General features: G+C 36.7%; 1 protein-coding gene across 3 annotated transcripts in view; it reads right to left on the bottom strand.

Annotated features, from left to right (window-relative positions):
- PIAS2 (protein inhibitor of activated STAT 2) overlaps positions 1-21,393 on the bottom strand; it is a 102,718-nt gene that overhangs the window by 72,903 nt on the left and 8,422 nt on the right. Inside the window, exon 2 of one of the 3 annotated variants that reach the window (XM_007465613.1) lies at positions 20,932-21,087. The exons of the other annotated variants lie outside the window; for them this stretch is intronic. Within the exon in view, the coding sequence (XP_007465675.1) occupies positions 20,932-21,087 (156 nt within the window). The remainder of the gene's footprint in view (positions 1-20,931; positions 21,088-21,393) is intronic. 3 annotated transcript variants of the gene reach the window in all.

Below are 21,393 nucleotides of genomic sequence, written 5' to 3'. Positions count from 1 at the left end.
CCTCCCAAAGTCTGCCCTCTAATACTTCAGTTACAATTGCTATGTGCTCTATACAGAGAAATTTCTCAATAAATGTTTGCTGACTAACTTTAAGGAAATTCATGAACTACAAAGAACTATGTTGGCATAACGGATTTTTAAAAAGCTACATAAGCAATCTGATTTCTAAAGAAAAGTTAAATAAACTAAGACTAGAAATTTAAATCAATCTTTTTCTTTGTCAAATTTAAATAACAGGAGCTTCCCTGGTGGCGCAGTGGTTGAGAGTCCGCCTGCCGATGCAGGGGATATGGGTTCGTGCCCTGGTCTGGCGGCTGGGCCCGTGAGCCATGGCCGCTGAGCCTGCACGTCCAGAGCCAGCGAGAGGCCCGCGTACCACCAAAAAAAAAAAAATTTAAATAACAAAATTATTAAAAAATTTTAAAGCTGGGACTTTATATAACTGAAACATTACATACAGGAGTGAAGGCCACTTGAAGGTGCTGTAAAATTGTCAAAAATAGCACAGAATTTGGGGAAGCTCTAGTGGGTCAGCTAATGCATATATATGGAATCTTAAAAAGGTACTGATGAACCTAGTTGCAGGGCAGGAAGAAAGATGCAGACATAGAGAATGGACTTGAAGACAGGGTGGGAGGGGGAAGCTGGGGTGAAGTGAGAGTAGCATCGACATATATACACTACTGAATGCAAAGTAATTAGCTAGGGGGAAGCAGCAGCATAGCACAGGGAGATGAGCTTGATACTTTGCGATAAGCTAGAGGGGTGGGATAGGGAGGGTGGGAGGGAGGCTCAAGAGGGAGGGGATATGGAGACATATGTATGCATGTGGCTGATTCACTTTGGTGTACAACAGAAACTAACACAGTATTTATACTGTGAAGCAATTATACTCCAATAAAGGTCTATCAAAAAAAACAGTCATGGTACAGAACGATACAGCTTTGTAAATCCTCCATCTGCTATGATGTGCAACATGGGGAAGGGAGAAGAGCTGCTGACGGAAACTGACAAATCACATTATTAATATCGCCTATCCCAGCTACAATATTAACACAATCTACACCTTCACTTACAAGTAAGAATGGATTAAAAAAAATCAGGTACATAATCAATACATCAAAGGCATGTTTGAGCCGATGCCATAAGAAAAACTATGTGGCCAGTTAGAAAGATACTGCAATTCCAGAAGTCACAGGAGGCCCCAGTTCCTGGCCATGTACTCCTGTGAAATCATGCAGTCCCTATAATTAAAGCCCTTTTTACTTGAGATACTTGATGTGGATCTCTTCCTCACAACGCACTGATAAAAATAACTACTCAGCTAAAAAAAATCAAAATTGGAAATCATCTATTAAAAGAAACAATAAAAAAGACACATTTTAAAAACCTATAAAATTAGCCAAAGCTTGGGAGACCATCTCCCTAAATGCTTCCATTTTATACAAGATTTAAAATAAATTGAGTAGTCAATTCGAGAAGCAAAAAAGTAACAGGGCTTCCCTGGTGGCACAGTGGTTGAGAGTTCGCCTGCCGATGCAGGGGACACGGGTTCATGCCCGGTCCGGGAGGATCCCACGTGCCACGGTGCGGCTGGGCCCGTGAGCCATGGCCGCTGAGCCTGCGCGTCTGGAGCCTGTGCTCCGCAGCGGGAGAGGCCACAACAGTGAGAGGCCCGCGTACCGCAAAAACAAACAAAAAAAAAACTGCCTATGAAAAAAGTAACAACAAACACACACCCTCAAAAAGAGTGAAGAATTAAAAGATACAAGCAAGAAAACATGACTTAGAAAGCAAAATGCAAGAAGCCTATAAAGTCAGGCCAAAAAAAGGGGAAGAAAATGAATAGGGTCCTGAGAATGAGAAAAGAAACATAAAGACCACAAATACTAAGCAAATTTCTTTAAACAAAGAGAACAGCACATGCTGTTATATTCTAATAACTTAAAGATATAGACATAAGTTATTTCCTAGAAAAATATAAATTACTCAATCTGATTCAAGAAGTATATTATATTTGTCCCCCTCCACTTCCAAAAGTATCTGTCCAGACAAGATAGCTTAGTAAATAAATTCTACTAACTCTTCAAGGAAAAGATGGAATTCTGTTCCTTAAACTGTTCAAGAGCATAAGAGTCAGAAAATCAAATACAAGACAGAAGACAAACATGGAAAAAATGGTTGAACACAAAACACAAGTTTTTAAAATATGCAAATTATTGTTTTTCAAACTTCAGCAGGGGAATCCACTCATCCAACCAAAAGTTTAGGCAAAAGCCTGATGAAATGCCTAGTATACCACCTATAACTTTCTCATTTCCCAAGATAGATGATAATGAGTCTTTTTGTAACACATCAATGTTTCCTATGAGTACAGACACAAAAGCCCTCACAAGTACCAAAATAAAGTTCAATCTACGAAAATAAAAATGGTTTAACACAAATTTAGTAAATTACTTGGTTAAGATGATTTCTGTCCTTATATTCACATACTGAAATATTTATGAATAAAACTTATATAAAATATATGGAATTTCCTCTAAAATCATTTGTGGGGAGTAGGTGATGACATACATGAAAAAAGACCAGAGGTGATAACTGTTGGGTATTGGGTACACGGAGAATTCTCTACCTTTGTAAGTTAGAATGTTTCCACAGTAAAAAGTTTGCTTGAATGGGAAACTGGTTGTGGGGTATATGGCACTGTACTATCTTCCCAACTTTACTATTAATCTGGAAGTATTTTAGATTTAATTAAACAAAATATGTCAGTTTGTTTAAAGCTAGGATAAAAAGATTGTGGTCTAAATACCATTTCCCACAAAAAGAACCCAGACTCCTTGAGAAACTGGCAAGTCTGGGGTAGAAAATGCACAAGATAAGCCTACAACATCCTATCCAGAAAGCAAAGAAATTATCAAAGACTACTGGAATCTTGTCAGAAGGACACAGAAAACAACCCAGTAGCCCAAGACAAGCCAATTTGAGCAGCAAAGACTAATAACTGCATCAGATTCAAACACATCAAATATATTAAATATCATTTGCACATAATGATACTTAAAAAAACAACTCACGGGCTTCCCTGGTGGCACAGTGGTTAAGAATCTGCCTGCCAATGCAGGGGACACGGGTTCAAGCCCTGGTCCAGGAAGATCCCACATACCACGGAGCAACTAAGCCCGTGAGCCACAACTGCTGAGCCCGTGTGCTGTAGCTGCTGAAGCCCACGTGCCTAGAGCCCGTGTTCCGCAACAAGGGAAGCCACTGTAGTGAGAAGTCCGCGCACCACAAGGAAGAGTAGCCCCCACTCGCCACAACTAGAGAAAGCCCGTGCACAGCAACGAAGACCCAATGCAGCCAAAAATAAATAAAGTAAAAAAAATTAAAAAAAAAAAACAAAAAAAAACAACTCACTGATCTCCTTTAGAAAATATTGGGAAACCAACTCATTAGTATTCTGAAAATTGATAAAGAATGAAAACAATACAAAAAGATTTATTGGTTCACAAAAAAGTCACATGATTATGTGGATAAATGCTAGAAAAGCATTTGATAATATCCATTCCTGACAAAGCCTCAATAAACAGGAATAGAAAGAAACTCTTAATATGATAAAGGATACCTATCAGAAATCAATAACAAATATACTTAAAGATGAAACACTGGATCATAAAGACCTATAAAATACACATTATATTTTGTCATTTAAAAGAATTCCAAAGAACCTAGAGAGTAAAAAACTTAAAAGTAACATTAACAGTTAACAAATGATAGAACTTTTTATATTGGAAATAAAAGAAAATCCACTGAAAAATCAGACCCAATAATAATCAGTCAACAAAATTTTTTGAATTCTCTGTACATCAAATAGGTTTTCAAATGACTTACCAGGGAAAACAGTATTTTTTAAAATGAATCTATAGGTAACATAAGGATATGAAATGCAAAGCTATAAATTTTAAAAATTTGCAAGACCTACATTAAAAAAAACTGATAGTACATTTTTAAAAAACCTTGAATAAATTAAGGAATATACTATGTTACTAGGCAAAAGTAGTAAATGCTGAAAAGATGTCAATTCTCCCCAACTTAAGTTATAAATATAATAAAATTCCAGTGAATTTTGACAGATCAAACTTACAACCAAGAATTAAATAAAATACATAATATGACATGTGGTGATGAACAAAATGGACAAAAATAAAGGAGGAAAAGGAAATGAAATGAAGAGGTAGAGGATTTGCAATTTTAAACAAAGTCGAGCTCCCTGAGAAGGTAACTGAGTAAGTAACTGAAAAAGTAATAAAGCACCCGATGGATATCAGAGGAAAAGCATTCCAAGGCACAGGACACAGCAGGTGCAAAAATCCTGAGGAGGAAAGCATACCTGACACATTGAAGGGAAAGTAAAAGCCCATCACTGTTGAACCAGAGTAATCTAAAGGAATGAGTATTCAGATAGCAGAATGATGAGCAAAGAAAATGACAAACCTGGGGAGGGAGACAATTAACTGGATAAAATTATAACATCAAACTTGTGAGGCTAAGAAAAGATAGAACAAAAGTGCTGGGCAAAATGGCATGCATGAAGAGTGGTAAGCAGTTTAAAGTATTCTACAGGCAAGGAAGGAAAAGAAAGTAATTTTAGATTTACATACACATATTAAAGTTTCAAGAGAAATTTCAAGAAAACTTCAAGAGTCTGTGAGAAAGCAAAAAAAAAAGTACTAATTTCACAACTAATTTCACAAATGGGGAAAACATGAAAAAGAGGGAAGGAAAATGAACAACCCAAAAGACAGCATGAAAACAGATAGGGAGACAAAACCCAGCAAAAGCAAGATGCTCAAAATGAAGGGGTAGAAATAAATGCAAATATATCAATAATCCCAACAAAAAGAAATGAAATAAACTTCCCAATTAAAATAGCAAGATTAGGGGATATCATTACAGAAACCACAGCATCAAAAGGATAATATGGGAATACTAAGAACAACTCTCCACACATGAATTTGGCAACTTGGTTGAAATGGATCGATTCCTTGAAAAACACAAACGACCAAAACTTACTCAATATGAAACTGATAATTTGAATACCCCCTCTAGCTATTCAGGAAATTTAATTCTTAATTTTAAAACTCCAAAAAAAAAAGAAATTACCACACACCCAGACCATTTTATTGGAGAATTCTACCCAACATTTAAATAAGAATTAACACCAATTCTACATAATTTCTTCTGGAAAATAGAATATGAGAGAAGACTTCCAAATTCATTTTATGACGCTAGTATTATCCTGATACCAAAACCAAACAAACACAGTTCAAAAAATAAAACTACAAACCAACATCCTTCACGAATACAGATGCTAAAATATTTAAAGTATTAGCAAATAGAATTCAGCAATATATGAAAAGAATTAACACCAAGACCAAGTGAAGCGTCTATTCCAGGGATACAAGGTTGGGTCAATGTTTGAAATCAACGAAGTACACCATATTAACAACTAAAAAAGAAAATCACATGATTATATATACATAATCTTTTATATATACAGCAATGAAGAAAAAAGCATTTGACAAATTCAATGCCCACTCATGATAGAAATTCTCAGAAAAACAGGAATAGAGGAGAACCTCCTGAACTTGACAGAAAGCACCTACAAAAAAAATCTAGAGTTAACATACCTAATGGCGAAAGAATGAATACTTCCCCCTAAGATTGGGAATGAGGCAAGGATGTGCTGGAAGTTCTAGCTAGTGGAATAAGACAACAAAAAGAAAGGACATAGGGGTTGAAAAGAAAAAATTAAACCGCCTGTATTTGCAGATCCCAAGGAATCTGCAAAACAACTACTAGAACGAATAACTGGGTTCAGCAAGGTGGCAGGATACAAAACCAACACACAAGTACCAATCACATCTCTATATACTATAAAGAACAGGTGAAAACAAGCTAAAAACACAATACTATTTATAATCATTCCTAGGAAAATGAAAATACATATGTTTAAAAACATAACAAAACATATACAGGACTTGTTTGCTGAAAACTACAAACACTAATGAAAGAAGCCTAAAAAGATCTAAATAAATGGATTCTTTGTGGATTGGAAGACTCAACAAAGTAACAATGTCAATTTTCCCTACATTGATACACAGATGTAACACAATTCCTACCCAAACCTCACCAAGACTTTTTATGGATATAGATGAGATTATTCTAAAATTTACATGGAAAGGTAAAACAATTTTGAAAAAGCACAGAGAGAGGAATCTGTCTATCCTATTTCACAACGTAGCTCAGTAATTAAGACTGTATGTAGTATTAGTAGAGGGACAGACATAAAGGTCAGTGGAACACAACAGAGAACCCAGAAATAGACCTACACAAATACACCCAAATAGTTTTTGGTGAAGGTGCAAAAGTAACTTAATGAAGGAAAGACAGCCTTTCAACAAATGGTGCTGAAGCAACTGTGCATCCATAGACCAAAAAACGAATTTCCACCTAAGTCTCACATTTTATATAAAAAATAACTCCAAATGGATCACAGGCTTAAATGTTAGAATAAAGCTGTAAAACTTAGGGGAAAAAACACAGAAGAAACTATTCAAGATCTAGGGCTAAGCATAGAGTTTGTATACTTGACACTCAGAGCAAGATTCACAAAAGGCATAATAATATACTGAACTTCACCAAAATTAAAAACTTGTGGCCTTGCAAGACCCTGCTAAAAGGATTAAAAGACAATCCAACAAAGGACTAGTATCTAGAATATATCTAGAACTGTCAAAACTCAACAGGAAAAAAACAATCCAATTAGAAAAAAGGACAAAAGACATGAAGCGACATTTCATCAATGGGGATACACAGATGAAAAATAAGCAAATGAAAACATGTTCAGTATCATTAGCCATTAGGGGAGTGCAAATTAAAACCTTACTAAGATATCACTAGGTACATACCAGAATGGCTAATATCAAAAACAGTGGTAACACCAAAGGCTGGCAAGGATGCAGAAAAACTGGATCACTCCATACATTGCTGGTAGGGATGTAAAATGGTACAGCCACTCTGGAAAACAGTTTGGCAAGTTCTTAAAAAACTATATGCACAATAATCATACAGCCCAGCAACTGCACTCCTGGCATTTATCCCAGAGAAATGAAAACATGTTAAAAAAAAAAACCCTATGCACAAATCTTCATAGCACTTTTATTCATAATAGCCAAAAACTGTAAACAACTCAGATGTCTTTCAACAGGTATATGGTTAAACAAAGCCATACCATGGACTACTACTCGCAGTAAAAAAGGATGACCTACCAATACATTTAACAACATGGATGAATTTCTAGAGAATTATGCCGAGTGAAAAAAACTGAACCCAAAAGGTGACAAACTGTATGAGACCATTTATATAACATTCTTGAAAAGACAAAATCATAGAAATGAAGAATAAATGAGTGGGTCCCAGAGATTAAGGGGACGGAAAGGAAATGGGTGTGGCTATAAAAATAATAATATGAGGGATCCTTGTGGTGATGGAAATGGTCTGTATATTGTGTCAGTATCAATACCCTGGTTGTGATATTGTACTACAGTTTTGCAAGACATTACAAATGGCGGAAACTGGGTAAAGAGTACACAGATGTCTCTGTATTACTTCTTAAAACTGTCAGTGAATTGACAATTATTTTAATAAAAAGTTTAACTTAAAATTACAAAGACCAACACTATTACAGCAGATTAATTTTTTAATTCAATAGCATGACATTCACAAGAGATTAAAATAAAAGAACACAAAAATGTAGGGGAAGGGGGAATTTTAAAAATCAGGCAAAACTAGCTGACCAAAAAACAAAATAATAATAATAGGTATGTTAATATCAAACAGTAGTATGTAATACAAAAAGCATTACTAGACATAAGGAGTCACTACACAGAGTAAAAGTTTCAACTCAACAGCAATATACGATAAATTTAAATTTTCATGTACTAATAACAATTTTTAAATGTATTTTAAAAATTGAAAGAAACTGGGCTTCCCTGGTGGCGCAGTGGTTGAGAGTCCGCCTGCCGATGCAGGGGACACGGGTGCGTGCCCCGGTCCGGGAAGATCCCACATGCCGCGGAGCGGCTGGGCCCGTGAGCCATGGCTGCTGAGCCTGCGCGTCCAGAGCCTGTGCACCGCAGCGGGAGAGGCCACAGCAGTGAGAGGCCCGTGTACCGCAAAGAAAGAGAAAAAAAAAAAAAAAAAAAATTGAAAGAAACTACAAGGAAACTGAGAAAATAATTCTAGTCAAAGACTAACATACACCTGCTCTCTAAAAAAACAAAGATATAAGAGTTGAACAACAGAATTAACAAGCCTAACTACTGGACATATATAAAACTTTGAACCAACAAATAGAAAATACACATTCTCTTCAAATACAAAAAACTGACCACAGTCACAACAGATTTCAAAGGACTGTATCATACAGATCATGCTGCCTAACCACAACACAATTACAAATCAATAACCAAATTAACTAAAGGATCACCCATATGTTTGGAAATAAAACTTTTAAGTAACTCATAAATTAAAGAATTCATCCCTTGTGTGATGCAGGGAAAGCAAATACACAGTAATTCATGATCATTTAAGCCTGTCAAAGTGTTAAAAGTTAATAAGCAAGGTGTCCAACTTAAGAAATTAGAAAAGGAATAGAAATAAACCCAAAGGAAGTATAAAAGAAAGAAAGAAAGCAGAAATTAAGTAGGGGAGGATACATTAAAGAGCATAAAAAGGACAAAAATTTGAATCTTTGAAAAGCTTTTTAAAATTGGCACTTTTAGCTTTTAAAACTCATCAAGAAAAGGGTAGCATTTTTTAAAAAAAGATAAAAAGGACAGTAACTACAAAATAAAAGACTAACAATTTAATGCCATAAATTCAAGAACGTGAATGAAATGGACAACTTTCTATAAAAGTATAACCTACCAAAACCAGTTTGAAAATTGAAAATATGAGCAATCATATAACCAAAGCAATTGAATCAGTGATTAAGATGTGTCCCACAAAGAAAACAGTTAACAATTCTACAAGGGAGTTCTACCAAACACTCAAGAAACAAATTATTCTAATCTTACATAAACTCTTCCAGAAGAAAGAGGAAAAGTATATATATCTTTTAAATTATAGATCAATATTACTCATTATTAGAAACAAAAATCCTACATTAACTATATTCAAACTGAGTCCAATAATGGAAAAAAGGGACAGACCAGGGCTGACTTTATACTTGGAACACAAGGTTGGTTTAAATATTAGAAAATCAATCAATGTATTTCCTCATGTTAACAGGTTACAGAAGAAAAACATATGATCCTTTCAAAAGATGCAGAAAAAGCTTTTGATAAACTTCAACATCCATTCTTTTTCTTTTTAATTAAAAAGCTAATAATAGAAAGGAACACCCTTAACCTGAAAAGATTATCTACAATAAACCTACAGCAAGCAGCATACTTAACTGTGAAACTCTGATAGCATTCCCTTTAAAATCAGGAACAAGATCAGGATGCCCCCATCACCGCTTCTATTCAACATTGTACTGGAGATCCTAGCCAGCACATTAAGACAAGAAAAAGAAAGAAAAAAAAAAAGCATAAGAATTGGAAAGGAGGAAACAAAGAGGTCATTATTCACAGATAGATCTGTCCACACAGAAAATCCTAAAGAATTCTATACACAATTTATCACAATTAGAAGGACAGCAAGGTTGTTATACGAAGTCAAATTCTACTTCTATACACCAGCAAGGTAGAAAATATAATTTTAAAAGATACCATTAATGATTTGATACAAAAATAAGGTACCTAGAAATAAATCTAACAAAATACTTGTAAAAGTTTAGCTGAAGAAAATTATAAAACTTTATTGAAAGAGACTGTAAAAGACCTAGATAAATGGATACTACAATGTTCATGGTTAAGAAACTTAATAACAAAATGCTAGTAGTTCCCTTCAAACTGGTTTACAAATTCAATGCATTTCCCATCAAAATCCCAACAGGATGCATGTGTGTATCTACAGAACTTTAAAAAACGATACTAAAATTTTATGGAGGAGCAAACCAGCAAGAAATTCCTTGAAGAAGTACAAGGCAGGAGGACCTGGCCTACTTCTGTGTCCCTCAATGACTGACTAGACGGTTTCACACCAACCCTCCCTATGAAAACTTTAAAAACTGAACATAATATAAAAAACATCTGTTTGAAGACAAGAAGCACTACAAAAGGCAGCAAGAACCTGGGAGGCCAAGACTGTGGAAGGAAGGGAAGCCTAGAAAATGGAGTCTAATATTTGATGCCTCTCTTCCCCTGGAGATAACTGCCAATGGAAAAAGGGCAATTGATAAGTTAAGAAATCCAACAGAACTTTGAATAGACTTACAGGGCTGGGAAAACCAGAAGATATTTGCAAAATATAACCTGCAAGTCCTGGTATCTGGGATATATAATAAACTCCTACAAATCAGTATGAAAAAGACCAAATATAAAAATGGACAAAAGACTTGGCAAACCACCTCACAAAAGACATCCAAATGGCCAGTAAGTATATTAAAAGGAGCTTAACATCATTTCTCATTAGGGGAATTCAAATTAAAACCACTAAAGATCCACCAAAATGTCTAAAATTAAAAGGGTGGACGAGAAAGGACAAGGAACAACTAGAACTCTACTATTTTGCTATTGGAAGGGAATGAACAAAAAATTACAATTACATACAACAATAAGGATGAATCTCACAAACAAAATTGAGAGGAAGAGGTGAGACACAAAAAATATACACGTAACATAGTTCCATTTATATAAGGTTCAAAAAATAGGCAAAACTAGTCTAAGATGTTAAAGTCTTTAAGAAGGAAGAGGTTAGTCACCGGGAGAGGACTCAAGGGAACTCTCTAGGGTGCCAGTAATGTTCTATTTCCTGACTTGCATATGGTTATATTGAGAAAATTCATTTAGCTGTACTCTCATGATCTGTGTACTTTCTTTCTATACATATGTATGCCCTATAAGCAATAGAAGTTTGTTTTTACAGAAGCTGTACTAAGTTACAGTAATTAAAACAATGTGATGGTGCGGTTAGACTAAGAGACTAGAGTCCAGAAAGTATAGATAGATCCAATTGTATAACAAAATCAGCAAGAAATAAATTTTTTTTAAAAAAAACATGGGCAAAAGAAATGAATAGAATCCCAGAAGAGGTAAGAACAGGTTAATCAGCACAGTTATAGATGCTCAAACTCATTACTAAAAGAAAAAAATGGAAAACTAAACGGTGATACTTCATACTCACTGGCAAAAACTTTTAACGCCTGATAAAAGTAAGTATTAGCAAGAAAGCTAAGGAATAAAAACCTCTGCATTCCTGGAGGGAGCAAATACTGATACAATCCTCTTTGGAAAATAATCTGGCATTATCCAGTACTGTTGAAGATGCGAATATCCTTAAGTCCCAGCAATGCAATGCTACTCCTAGAGTTTCTACAATGAAACATACTGTATTAAATATTCACATTAAATGAGATCAATAAAGACTACAAATAACACCATATCAATGCAGATCAAGTTTGTTCACAAAGTTTTATTCATTTATTTTGCATTTCAGAGCTCTTTGGATTTCAGAAGTGTAGATAAGGAAAAAAAGGAAACTACACAAATTTCCAACGAGAATGGATAAATTGGTATTTATACAATGGAAACTCAAAAACAATGATAAACCAAACACCCCAAATACATACAGCTTTATTCAATTTGTATAAAATTTAAAAACACACAAAAACAATAAATTTGTATATATAAAAATGTGTGGTTTATATATATATATATATATATATATATATAATTTTATATATCTATATAATGTGGATGTGATCAGGGAAGGGCACCCTGCTGACCTAATGAACTATTTCTTAACTTGGGTGGTAAGCACATACATGTTTATTTACCTACATCTTACCTGTTATAAACAACCTTTTGTACCTAAATAATTTAAATGTTTAAAATTTTAAAATTAGCATGATATACCCAAATACATAAACCACTATTAACCATTACCAATTCTGAGAAATGACTCAAGAGAACTTTCTGAAGGAATTAGTATCCTAAGAGAGTTCAAGGACAGGTTGCTATTTAAAAAAAAAAGAGAAGAAATAAAGAAAAAGAGGATAAAACTCTTATAAATCAAAAATATAATTACTAAAATAAATTCTATGGAAGAGTTCTAAGTCAAGGAAACCTTCCAGAATGTAAACAAATAAAATGTCAATCTTGGAAATCCGATATTCACCTGTCAAGAGTCTCAGAGAAAATAGGAAAAAAATTATCAAAAAAATAGAAGATAATTCCCCAGACCTGAAGAGCCTTACAACCGAAAAGGTTCCACCAGAAGGAATGAAAAAGGCCCACAACTAGACACATTTCACACCACCAAAGATCACCATGAAGACTGTAAACAAGGATACCACAAAAGATAACGATCAGATTTGCAATGGATCTCTATCAGCAATATTGAGTGTTTTAAATTCCTAAAGCAAAGCTTTCAATATTCAAAAGGAAAAACTGTATTACCAACTTATAATTCTGTATCTAAACTTTCAATCAGGAACAAATACAAGCCATTTTCAAACATTCAAGAAATTAGAAAGTTTATCACCAGCATATCCTTTCTAAAACAACTACTCAAGAGGGGGTGGGGGCAGGAAAGGACTGGGAGTTTGGGATTAGCAGATACCAACTAGTATATATAGCATGGATAAACAAGGCCCTACTGCATAACTCAGGGAACTATACTCAATATCCTGTGACAAACCAGAATGGAAGAGAACATGAAAAAGAATATATACATATAACTGAGTCACTTTGCTGTATAGCAGAAGTTAACACAACCTTGTAAATCAACTATACTTCAATAAAATTAAAAAAAAAAAACTACTCAAGACTATATTCCAGTAAAATCAAAAAGAAGTCTAAAAAAGAGAAAGACATGAGATCCAAATAACACACCTAACCCAGGAGTGCAATGTAATCTCAGGATGACAGATGTACAGCAAGATCCAGAAAGCAAGCTGCCCAAATTACGAAAAAAGGTTGAGAGCTCCAGAAAGCCCATCTTCAAGAAAAGTTCAATGGCTACAAGATGAAAACACATTGTACTGGGTTGCCAAAAACTGCCTTCAGGTTTTACGTAAAAATAAAAGACACATTTTTCATTTTCACCAGCACTTTATTTTTTTTTAATTAATTTATTTATTTATTTATTTTTGCCTGCGTTGGGTCTTCGTTGCCACACGCAGGCTTCCTCCAGTTGCAGCAGGGTGGGGGGCTACTCTTAGTTGCAGTGTGTGGGCTCTAGGCATGCGGGCTTCAGCAGATTTGGCACCAGGGCTCAGCAGTTGTGGCTCACAGGCTCTAGAGCTCAGGCTCAGCAGTTCTGGTGCACGGGGCTTAGCTGCTCTGTGGCATGTGGGATCATCCCAGACCAGGGCTCGAACCCATGTCCCCTGCCTTGGCAGGCAGATTCTTAACCACTGTGCCACCAGGGAAGTCCCACCAAGCACTTTATTAAACAACGTATTCACCCTTTTGTTCCACTACCTTTTGCCATTCTTCAGGCAACTTCATAATTCCATCTTCCCAAAACTTTTTATCTTTTTAAGCAAAGAACTGTTCCAGATGTCTTTTACAGTCTTCCAGGGAATTGAAATTTTTTCCGTTAAAAGAATTTTGTAAAGACCTAAATAAATGGAAATCCGAAGGTGCAATGTCTGGTGAATACGGCGGATGAATCAGAACTTCCCAGCCAAGCTGTAACAGTTTTTTTTTGCCTGGTCATCAAAGAAACACTTGGTCTTGCGTTATCCTTATGGAAGATTATGCGTTTTCTGCGGACTGATTCTGGATGCGTTTGGTGGAGTGCTGCTTTCAGTTGGTCTAACTGGGAGCAGTACTTGTTGGAATTAATCACTTGGTTTTCCAGAAGGAGCTCATAATAGAGGACTCGCTTCCAATCCCACCATATACACATCACCTTCTCTGGATGAAGACCGGCCTTTGGTGTGGTTGGTGGTGGTTCATCTCCCTTGCCCCACAATCTCTTCCATTCCACATTATTGTACAGCATCCACTTTTCATCGCCCGTCACAATTTGTTTTTAAAACGGAATGTTTTCATTACGTTTAAGTAGAGAATTGCATGCAGAAATACGGTCAAGAAGGTTTTTGTCGCTTGACTTATGTGGAACACAAACATCCAAGTGATTAACATAATCAAGCTGGTGCAAATGATTTTCAGTGCTTGATTTGGATATTTTAAGTATGTCGGTTATCTCTCGCGTGGTATAATATTGACTGTTCTCTATTAATGTCCCGATTTGATCACTATCAACTTCAACTGGTCTACCCGACCGTGGAGCATTGTCCAGTGAGATATCTCCAGCACGAAACTTCGCAAACCACTTTTGACACGTTCGATCAGTCACAGCACCTTCTCCATACACTGCACAAATCTTTTTTTGTTTCAGTTGCGTTTTTACCTTTCTTGAAATAATAAAGCATAATATGGTGAAAATGTTGCTTTTTTTCTTCCATCTTCAATATTAAAATGGCTACACAAAAATTCACCAATTCTGCTAAGTCTTTTTTTAAATGCACGCTGATATGACAGCTGTCATATACAAGCTAACAAAATGGTTTCGAATGAAGTTAAAGATAACTAAGTGCTACCAGAGCCATCTTATGGAAAAAAAGGAAAGAACCTTTTGGTGAACCCAATAATACTAAAGTTTAAAAATGATTTCCATGAGCTCTCCACAATCATGCAGGGCTTTATTATATTTCTCCTTTAAGGAGCCCAGGTTTAACAACACAGAAGTTCCTCAACAGCTCCACACTACTTGGCTCTATAGTAACTAATACTTATATCAGCACACATATTACAAAGGCTGGTTATTAGTATTCAATTTCTAGAATCTTCCTGTAGGAGCACAGAGAAGTTTAGAAGAGTTATAAAGCACAGTATAAATGCTATAAATCTTGACAACATAGTATCAATAGAAAATTAAGGCTAGAATGGGGGAGAAAGGTGGAGGCTGGGAGAAACAAAGGGAGAAAGATGGGTGCTAAATCCTCTTTAAGACTGGGAACTAAAGAGATAGTGTCTAAAACTGATAGGTCAAGAAAGAGAAATTTAACTGTTACAAAAAGATTAAAATAATCAACAGCAGAATTAGGAACAAAAATGTAACTGGTAGAAATCAAAGTGCTAGGGCAGGTGGAAAATGAAATGACCTAAATTTCTTATCTACTAGAGAATCAAGCAACAGATACTGTTTATAGAGTTGAAAGAAAAATCAAGATATAGAAAGAAAGACATGCTTTACTTTTGAGTTTTGGTATTAACCTAAAAAAAAAGAAAAAAGAAAAACTAAGGAAAAAAATCCCCATTAAAGGCAGTTATATAAAGATTTAAGAAAGAACTTTTACTCTTCTTTTTGGATTTTTCTGCATTTTCATTAAAAAAAAGAATGAAAGAAAGAAAAAGATGAAGAAAAGAATAAGAAATTTTAAATATATTATTAAAGCCATTCCCAGATTGGGGGGGAAAAGGTCAAATCATTTGTCTAAGGTCATACAGTTGAAAACCATGCATCTCCAATGCTAATATCAAAAAAACCCCAAAGAACAAACAAAAAAACATACCTTCTGTGGCATAATCTATATCTGCTTTTTTACTGACTTGTATGAATAACTAAACGGAGAACTCCGAATGTCTATGTTAAGTTTATATTGTTCTCTGCAAAGTCACACACACAAAAAATCTTATTCGTTTCACACCACTTTTCCAAAAAGTTTAGGGAAATGACCATGTTACTAGTGGGTTCAAAATGAACATTCATAGAGGATAGTTTGGACTATGATACCAATTGATTCCACATCACTTTTACTTCAACTTCAATTCAACTGTGAATTTCTTAAATTCAGATTCCTGAATAAAAACAGACTAGCTGTCAAGACAACTCAATGGGGAAAGAACTGTCTTTTCAACAAATAGTTCTGCGAAAACAATCTAAATATAAAAGTTAAAACTATAAATATAAGCGCTTAGATGAAAACACGAATAAATCTTTGACACTGGATAAGGCAATGGTTTCTTAGATTTCACATCAAAGGCATAAGCAACAAAAGAAAAAACAGATAAAATTAAAAACATTTGTGCTTCAAAGTACAGGATCAAAAAAGTGAAAAGATAGTCCATAAAAAGGAAGAAAATATTTGAAACCATATCTGACTAAGAACTGTAACTGGAATATATAAAGAACATAAACAGTAATAAAAAAGCAAACAACCCAATTTAAAAAATGGGCAAAAGGTCTGAATAGATATTTCTCCAAAGAAAATATACAAATGGCCAATAAGCACATGAAAAGATGCCCAACATCATTAGTCATGAGGAAAATGCAAACCAAAACCGCAATGAGATACCACTTCACACCCACGAGGACAAGGATGTGGAGAAAGCAGAACCCTTATACACGACTGGTGGGAATGAAAAATGGTGTAGCAGTTGGAAAAGAGTTGGGCAGTTCCTCAAAAACTTAAACAGAGTTACCACATGAGCCAGCAATTCCACTCCTAGTTATATATCCAAGACAATCGAAAACATATGTCCACACAATACTTATACACTTGTAGATAAATGTTCACACCAGTCAAAAAGTGGAAATCACCCAAACGTACATAAATTCATAAACGGATAAACAAAATGTGGTATATTCCATACAATGGAATATTATTCGGCCATAAAAAAGAATGAAGTACTGATACATCTACAAGAATGAACCTGAAAAGATTATGTTAAATGAGAGAAACCAGATGCAAAAGGCCACATGTAAGATTTTATTTCTATGAAATGTCCAGAATAGGCAAGTCCATAGAGACAAAGTAGATTAGCAGATGCTGAGAGCTGGGGGAAAGAGGGCATAGGGAGTGACTGCTAATGAGCATGGGTTTCTTTTGGGGTGATGAAAATGTTCTGAAATTCAATAGTGGTGATGGTTGTATAACTTTGTGAATAGACCAAAACCACTGAATTGCACACTTTAAAAAGCTGAATTTTATGGTATGAGAATTATATCTCAAAAGAAAATTTTTTTTATAGACTAGCTAAGATCCAATCCAGAAAAACAAAGGCAAAAATGCTGAGAAAAGAGAAACATTTGGAGAATTTGTTAGAAAAATGCCACCTTTATCAGAAAAGATATTCACGTTTACCAGAGGGAGGGTGCAGACCTAAGGAGCAAACAAACACAAAAATGTCTACCACAGCTAAGAATATCTTGGTTTACTGACTATAAAAAATTATCTATTTCATTTTAAATTAAATATTTGGTTTTGAATGTGCTTTCATAGACGTGATCTTAAATGAAGTCCTCCTGGAAATTTAGTTGTATCCACTATTAACAGCTTTGAACTATATGGTGAATTCTGTTAACATCTATCATATGTATTAGTCTATTTCTTTGCCCAATAGTTGGCAGCTTGGAGGGATGAGGACCTCTAACCTCAACACTCCCCTTCCCCATTAACTTCCCATTCTCCCTCTGTATCCCAACAGCACCCGAAGGTACTAGGATGGCAAGTAAGGAACCAAGCCCTCAAGCCTTCTAGTCAGAAAATCTTCTGTTATAGAATTATTTAAGCCTCTTATTAGATCTTCCGTGTCTGGCTTACCAGTATCTATTAAGAAAGTTACTATCACTGGCTCTTCCACTAGATTCCTGCGCACACATTGACTCTCATTCTCTGACACGCACAGAGATAATAAACTCTCAATGCACAAGAGAAAGAGGATGAGGAGTACAGGAGAGAGAGCCTTAAAAAAAAAAGTACAGTAGATCCCCCTCCACTCCCACACTGGAGAGAAGAAGGAAGAGTGGATTAACCAGGTTATATTGTAGCAAGGACCTTTTTAAGGACTGCACCAGGGACCTTTTTAAGGACTGCACCGGGGACCTTTTTAAGGACTGCACCAGGGACCTTTTTAAGGACTGCACCAGGAGTATTGAAATTATGCAACTGGAGGAGACAAGGGTAGAAAAGCCTCTCTGGTTGAAGAAGAGGTGAGGGACTTCAGACTCCAACTACTCTGCCTCTCTTCCACCACTGTGCTTGGCACTGCTAGAGAATATTTTGGAGGAAGAAAGCAGGGCAACAGTGACAGAGGCCTAGGCCACCAGACTGCATGAGCTTGTCCCAGGTTAATTCAATAATTAGTTAATTCACAAACTCCTAACAACATAAATGTTTTAAACAAGCCACCACTGAACTGAATAATTTCTTCTCTAGCACCTTGAAAGCTTCTAATACCTGATGCACTATTATAATCATCTTTGACTATACAGCCCACAATTTCCCTTCACAGAGAACTTACCCCTTCCTTTCCCTCAACCCATCAGGATGATCTTGTGAGTCAGGTTTGTATAATGTGACTCTAACCTCCTGGCTATAGATAATTAGGACAGAAGTGGACCCTCACCGATCCTCTCTCCCAGAAAAAATGAAGAGAGGTGTGTTGGTATTCTACTGGTCACTTGCACTGAAAGCAGCAAAGTGTAGGGATGCCATATTCTGCTGTGACTGGACAAGATCTCTGGTACGGGCCCACAGGGCAGAGTCTCAAAAACTGAAATTGTCAGGCAGCCTCTTAAGGTTCTACAGGAGTTGCCTCGTCAAATAACTCCTCTCCCCCGAGCAAAGCAAAGGCACAGGAGTCACCGAAGCACAGCGAAGATGACCTTTCCCAAAATTCCGGACCTCCAGTACAGGAGACGCCAGCACTAGCCAGCAGTGACCTGCTCTGGTTATACGGGCTCCTAGGAAGCGGCCCTGAATGACAACGGACAAAGATAAAAGGAATCCTCTCAGCAGCATTAGCAGCAGCCAAACCTGGCATTCAGGTCGGCTGTGGCCACTTCTTCTACTGCCAAGAAGTTACCCAACAAACCAATGCCCGTGACTTTTCCTGGTCCTTCAATTTACTTCAGAATATATTCTGTAGCAAAGACCATTTAGAAAACCCTCGATGTTTCTTCCCCTTTTCCTCCTTTCTAATTAGATTTTTCTTCAGTTGTCCAGTTTTCCCTACCATATTATATATCATATAAGCAGGGTATTGTTTATCATTTAATTTAGTTCATAAAGTGCAGGATCGTAGCTAGGAGCACCACATGGACCCAAAGGAAACTGAACAGAGCAGTAGAGCTTAGACTCTAAGCAGCATTCACTCTAAAGCTAGACCTCTGAGGTTAAAAATCCCAGGTCTTCCAGTACTGAGCTGTGTGATCTAGGTCAGGTTATTCAACCTCTCTGGGCCTCAATTTTTCACTAAATAAGTATGTATGTAAAGTGCTTAAACCAGGGCCAGACATGTAATAAGCACTTTCTTATAATGGATATCTGCCATCATCATCATCGTCACGATTTGCAATGGGGAGTGGGGAGAGCTACAGCACATCTTTAAGCGTAGAGGATGCTACTGAGCAGGTAAGGCAAAAACTGGGGTGGATAACTCTTTCAGCATTTGCACAGCCCATACCCTTCCCTCCTCTGAAAACTCTCCCCAGTTAGTCTCCTAACGTGAACTATGGCAGAGAAGCTATCTTCTAGCAAGTGCAGGGAGAAGAAAAGACAGCTGATTTACAGAAAAAGATGAAGCTGACCCACAAAACAAAATGGGAGGGAAGAGAGAGGGGTATGGGATGGAGACAGGATGGAGGGAGTGGGGAGGGAAGGGGGAAGAAGGGGAGACAAAGAAAGAGAAAATCTTGGTTTCCAACCACTTTCCAGTTCCTGATTCCACTCCAACCTAAGCACTGACTGCCCTTTCTGCCCTATACCAATAAATAAATTCTTCGCTTTTTATTAAGCTTTAACAAACGACAGAAAAGTCTAACACAAGGCTTGGAAAACTTTTCATCAACAACAAAAAAAATCTTAGAAGAGGTAAAGTTATATAATCCGTTACTACACAAAACCCAAGACAATACTGCAGATATAAATAACTACAAACTTCAGTATTCTCAACCCATCCTAAACCTAATGCATGAATTTACACAGGTGAGGCTCAGGCCTGGTTGTTTCAAAAGCTCTACAGGTGTTATAACCCCTACAGCTGAGGCTCTGACACTAACACCCTTACACTTATCAATATGAACACCCTTTACCTACTATCACGGTTCTCTGTGTAAACTAGCATAGGGCATAAAATGCATGAATATACTTTTCTCTTTACTGGGAATTAAATAATTTTTGAAACAGTAAGAGAGAAAATGGCAGGCATTATTCGAACTGAAACAATTTACCTTTAGATCAGAACCATGAATACGTTCTTTTGCTGATGTTCACCAAACCAGCCAGACAACATGCTTCCCCCGCATCCCATCCCTCTCCAAAAAACAATAATAAACATACAAACTGAATCTTTTACCAGATTTCTCTTCCTTCTTATTCGGAAACAGTAATGCTAACAACACGTCCATGGTTGTGCAAACTGATTGCAGTTAACTTAATTTCAAGTTCCTCTTCATCCCTTTTTTGAAAGACTTTTTTTTTTTAAATCAGGGTTTCCGATCTTAAGTATCCCATTTATGCCGCCAGTAATTCAGCGATCCATTAAAAAATCTGGCTCGTTTATCACAATTATGTCTCAGTTGAGGGCTTTGAAGGTTATCACCCACGGGAAAAATATCTTTTCCGTTCTAACCCCAACACAGCGCATTTCAAACCTCTACTACACAAAGATCAACAACAATAAAGTTGTGATCTTGTTCGAAAGGCTAGGGAGAAAAAATTTTCAAGTGCAAAACGAGTTCGCAAACCTCATGACAACACGGACTTTGCGGAGTTCTTACCATGGCACTAAGAAAATACCAAGGTTTAAGGCCGATCATTGAAGGTAGGGGTCCCAAAAGACCACGCTTCTCCCCAAGATGTTGAGGAAGCACTGGTGGGAAGGGGCCTTTCTCGAGACAGATCTAAGAGGTAGCATCACCCACAGAAGAGAATTCCTAAAACCAACTTCACGTTTCAGAAGACAGCTTCCCACCAAGCGAGCAGCCCGTAGACTTAGGAATCGCCAAACACGTACACCCCTCGCGAAGGTGGAAAAGCAAATCCTGCTTCCCACCTCACCTCTTAAAATAAACGGGGAAGTTGAGTCCCCACGAGCCCCTCCCGAGAGCCGCCCCGGCGCCCCGCGCCAGGTGTGGAGACCCACCGACCGGCTCACCTGGTCCCGAGGCCCGCCACCAACGGGTGGCACGGGCTTCCTCCGCCGCCTC

The sequence above is a fragment of the Lipotes vexillifer genome, unplaced genomic scaffold (assembly GCF_000442215.2).
Source record: "Lipotes vexillifer unplaced genomic scaffold, Lipotes_vexillifer_v1.1 scaffold36, whole genome shotgun sequence".
Taxonomy (NCBI): Eukaryota; Metazoa; Chordata; class Mammalia; order Artiodactyla; family Lipotidae; genus Lipotes; species Lipotes vexillifer.
The sequence above is the reverse complement of the archived record's forward strand: the minus strand, read 5'-3'. Positions and strand labels throughout refer to the sequence as shown.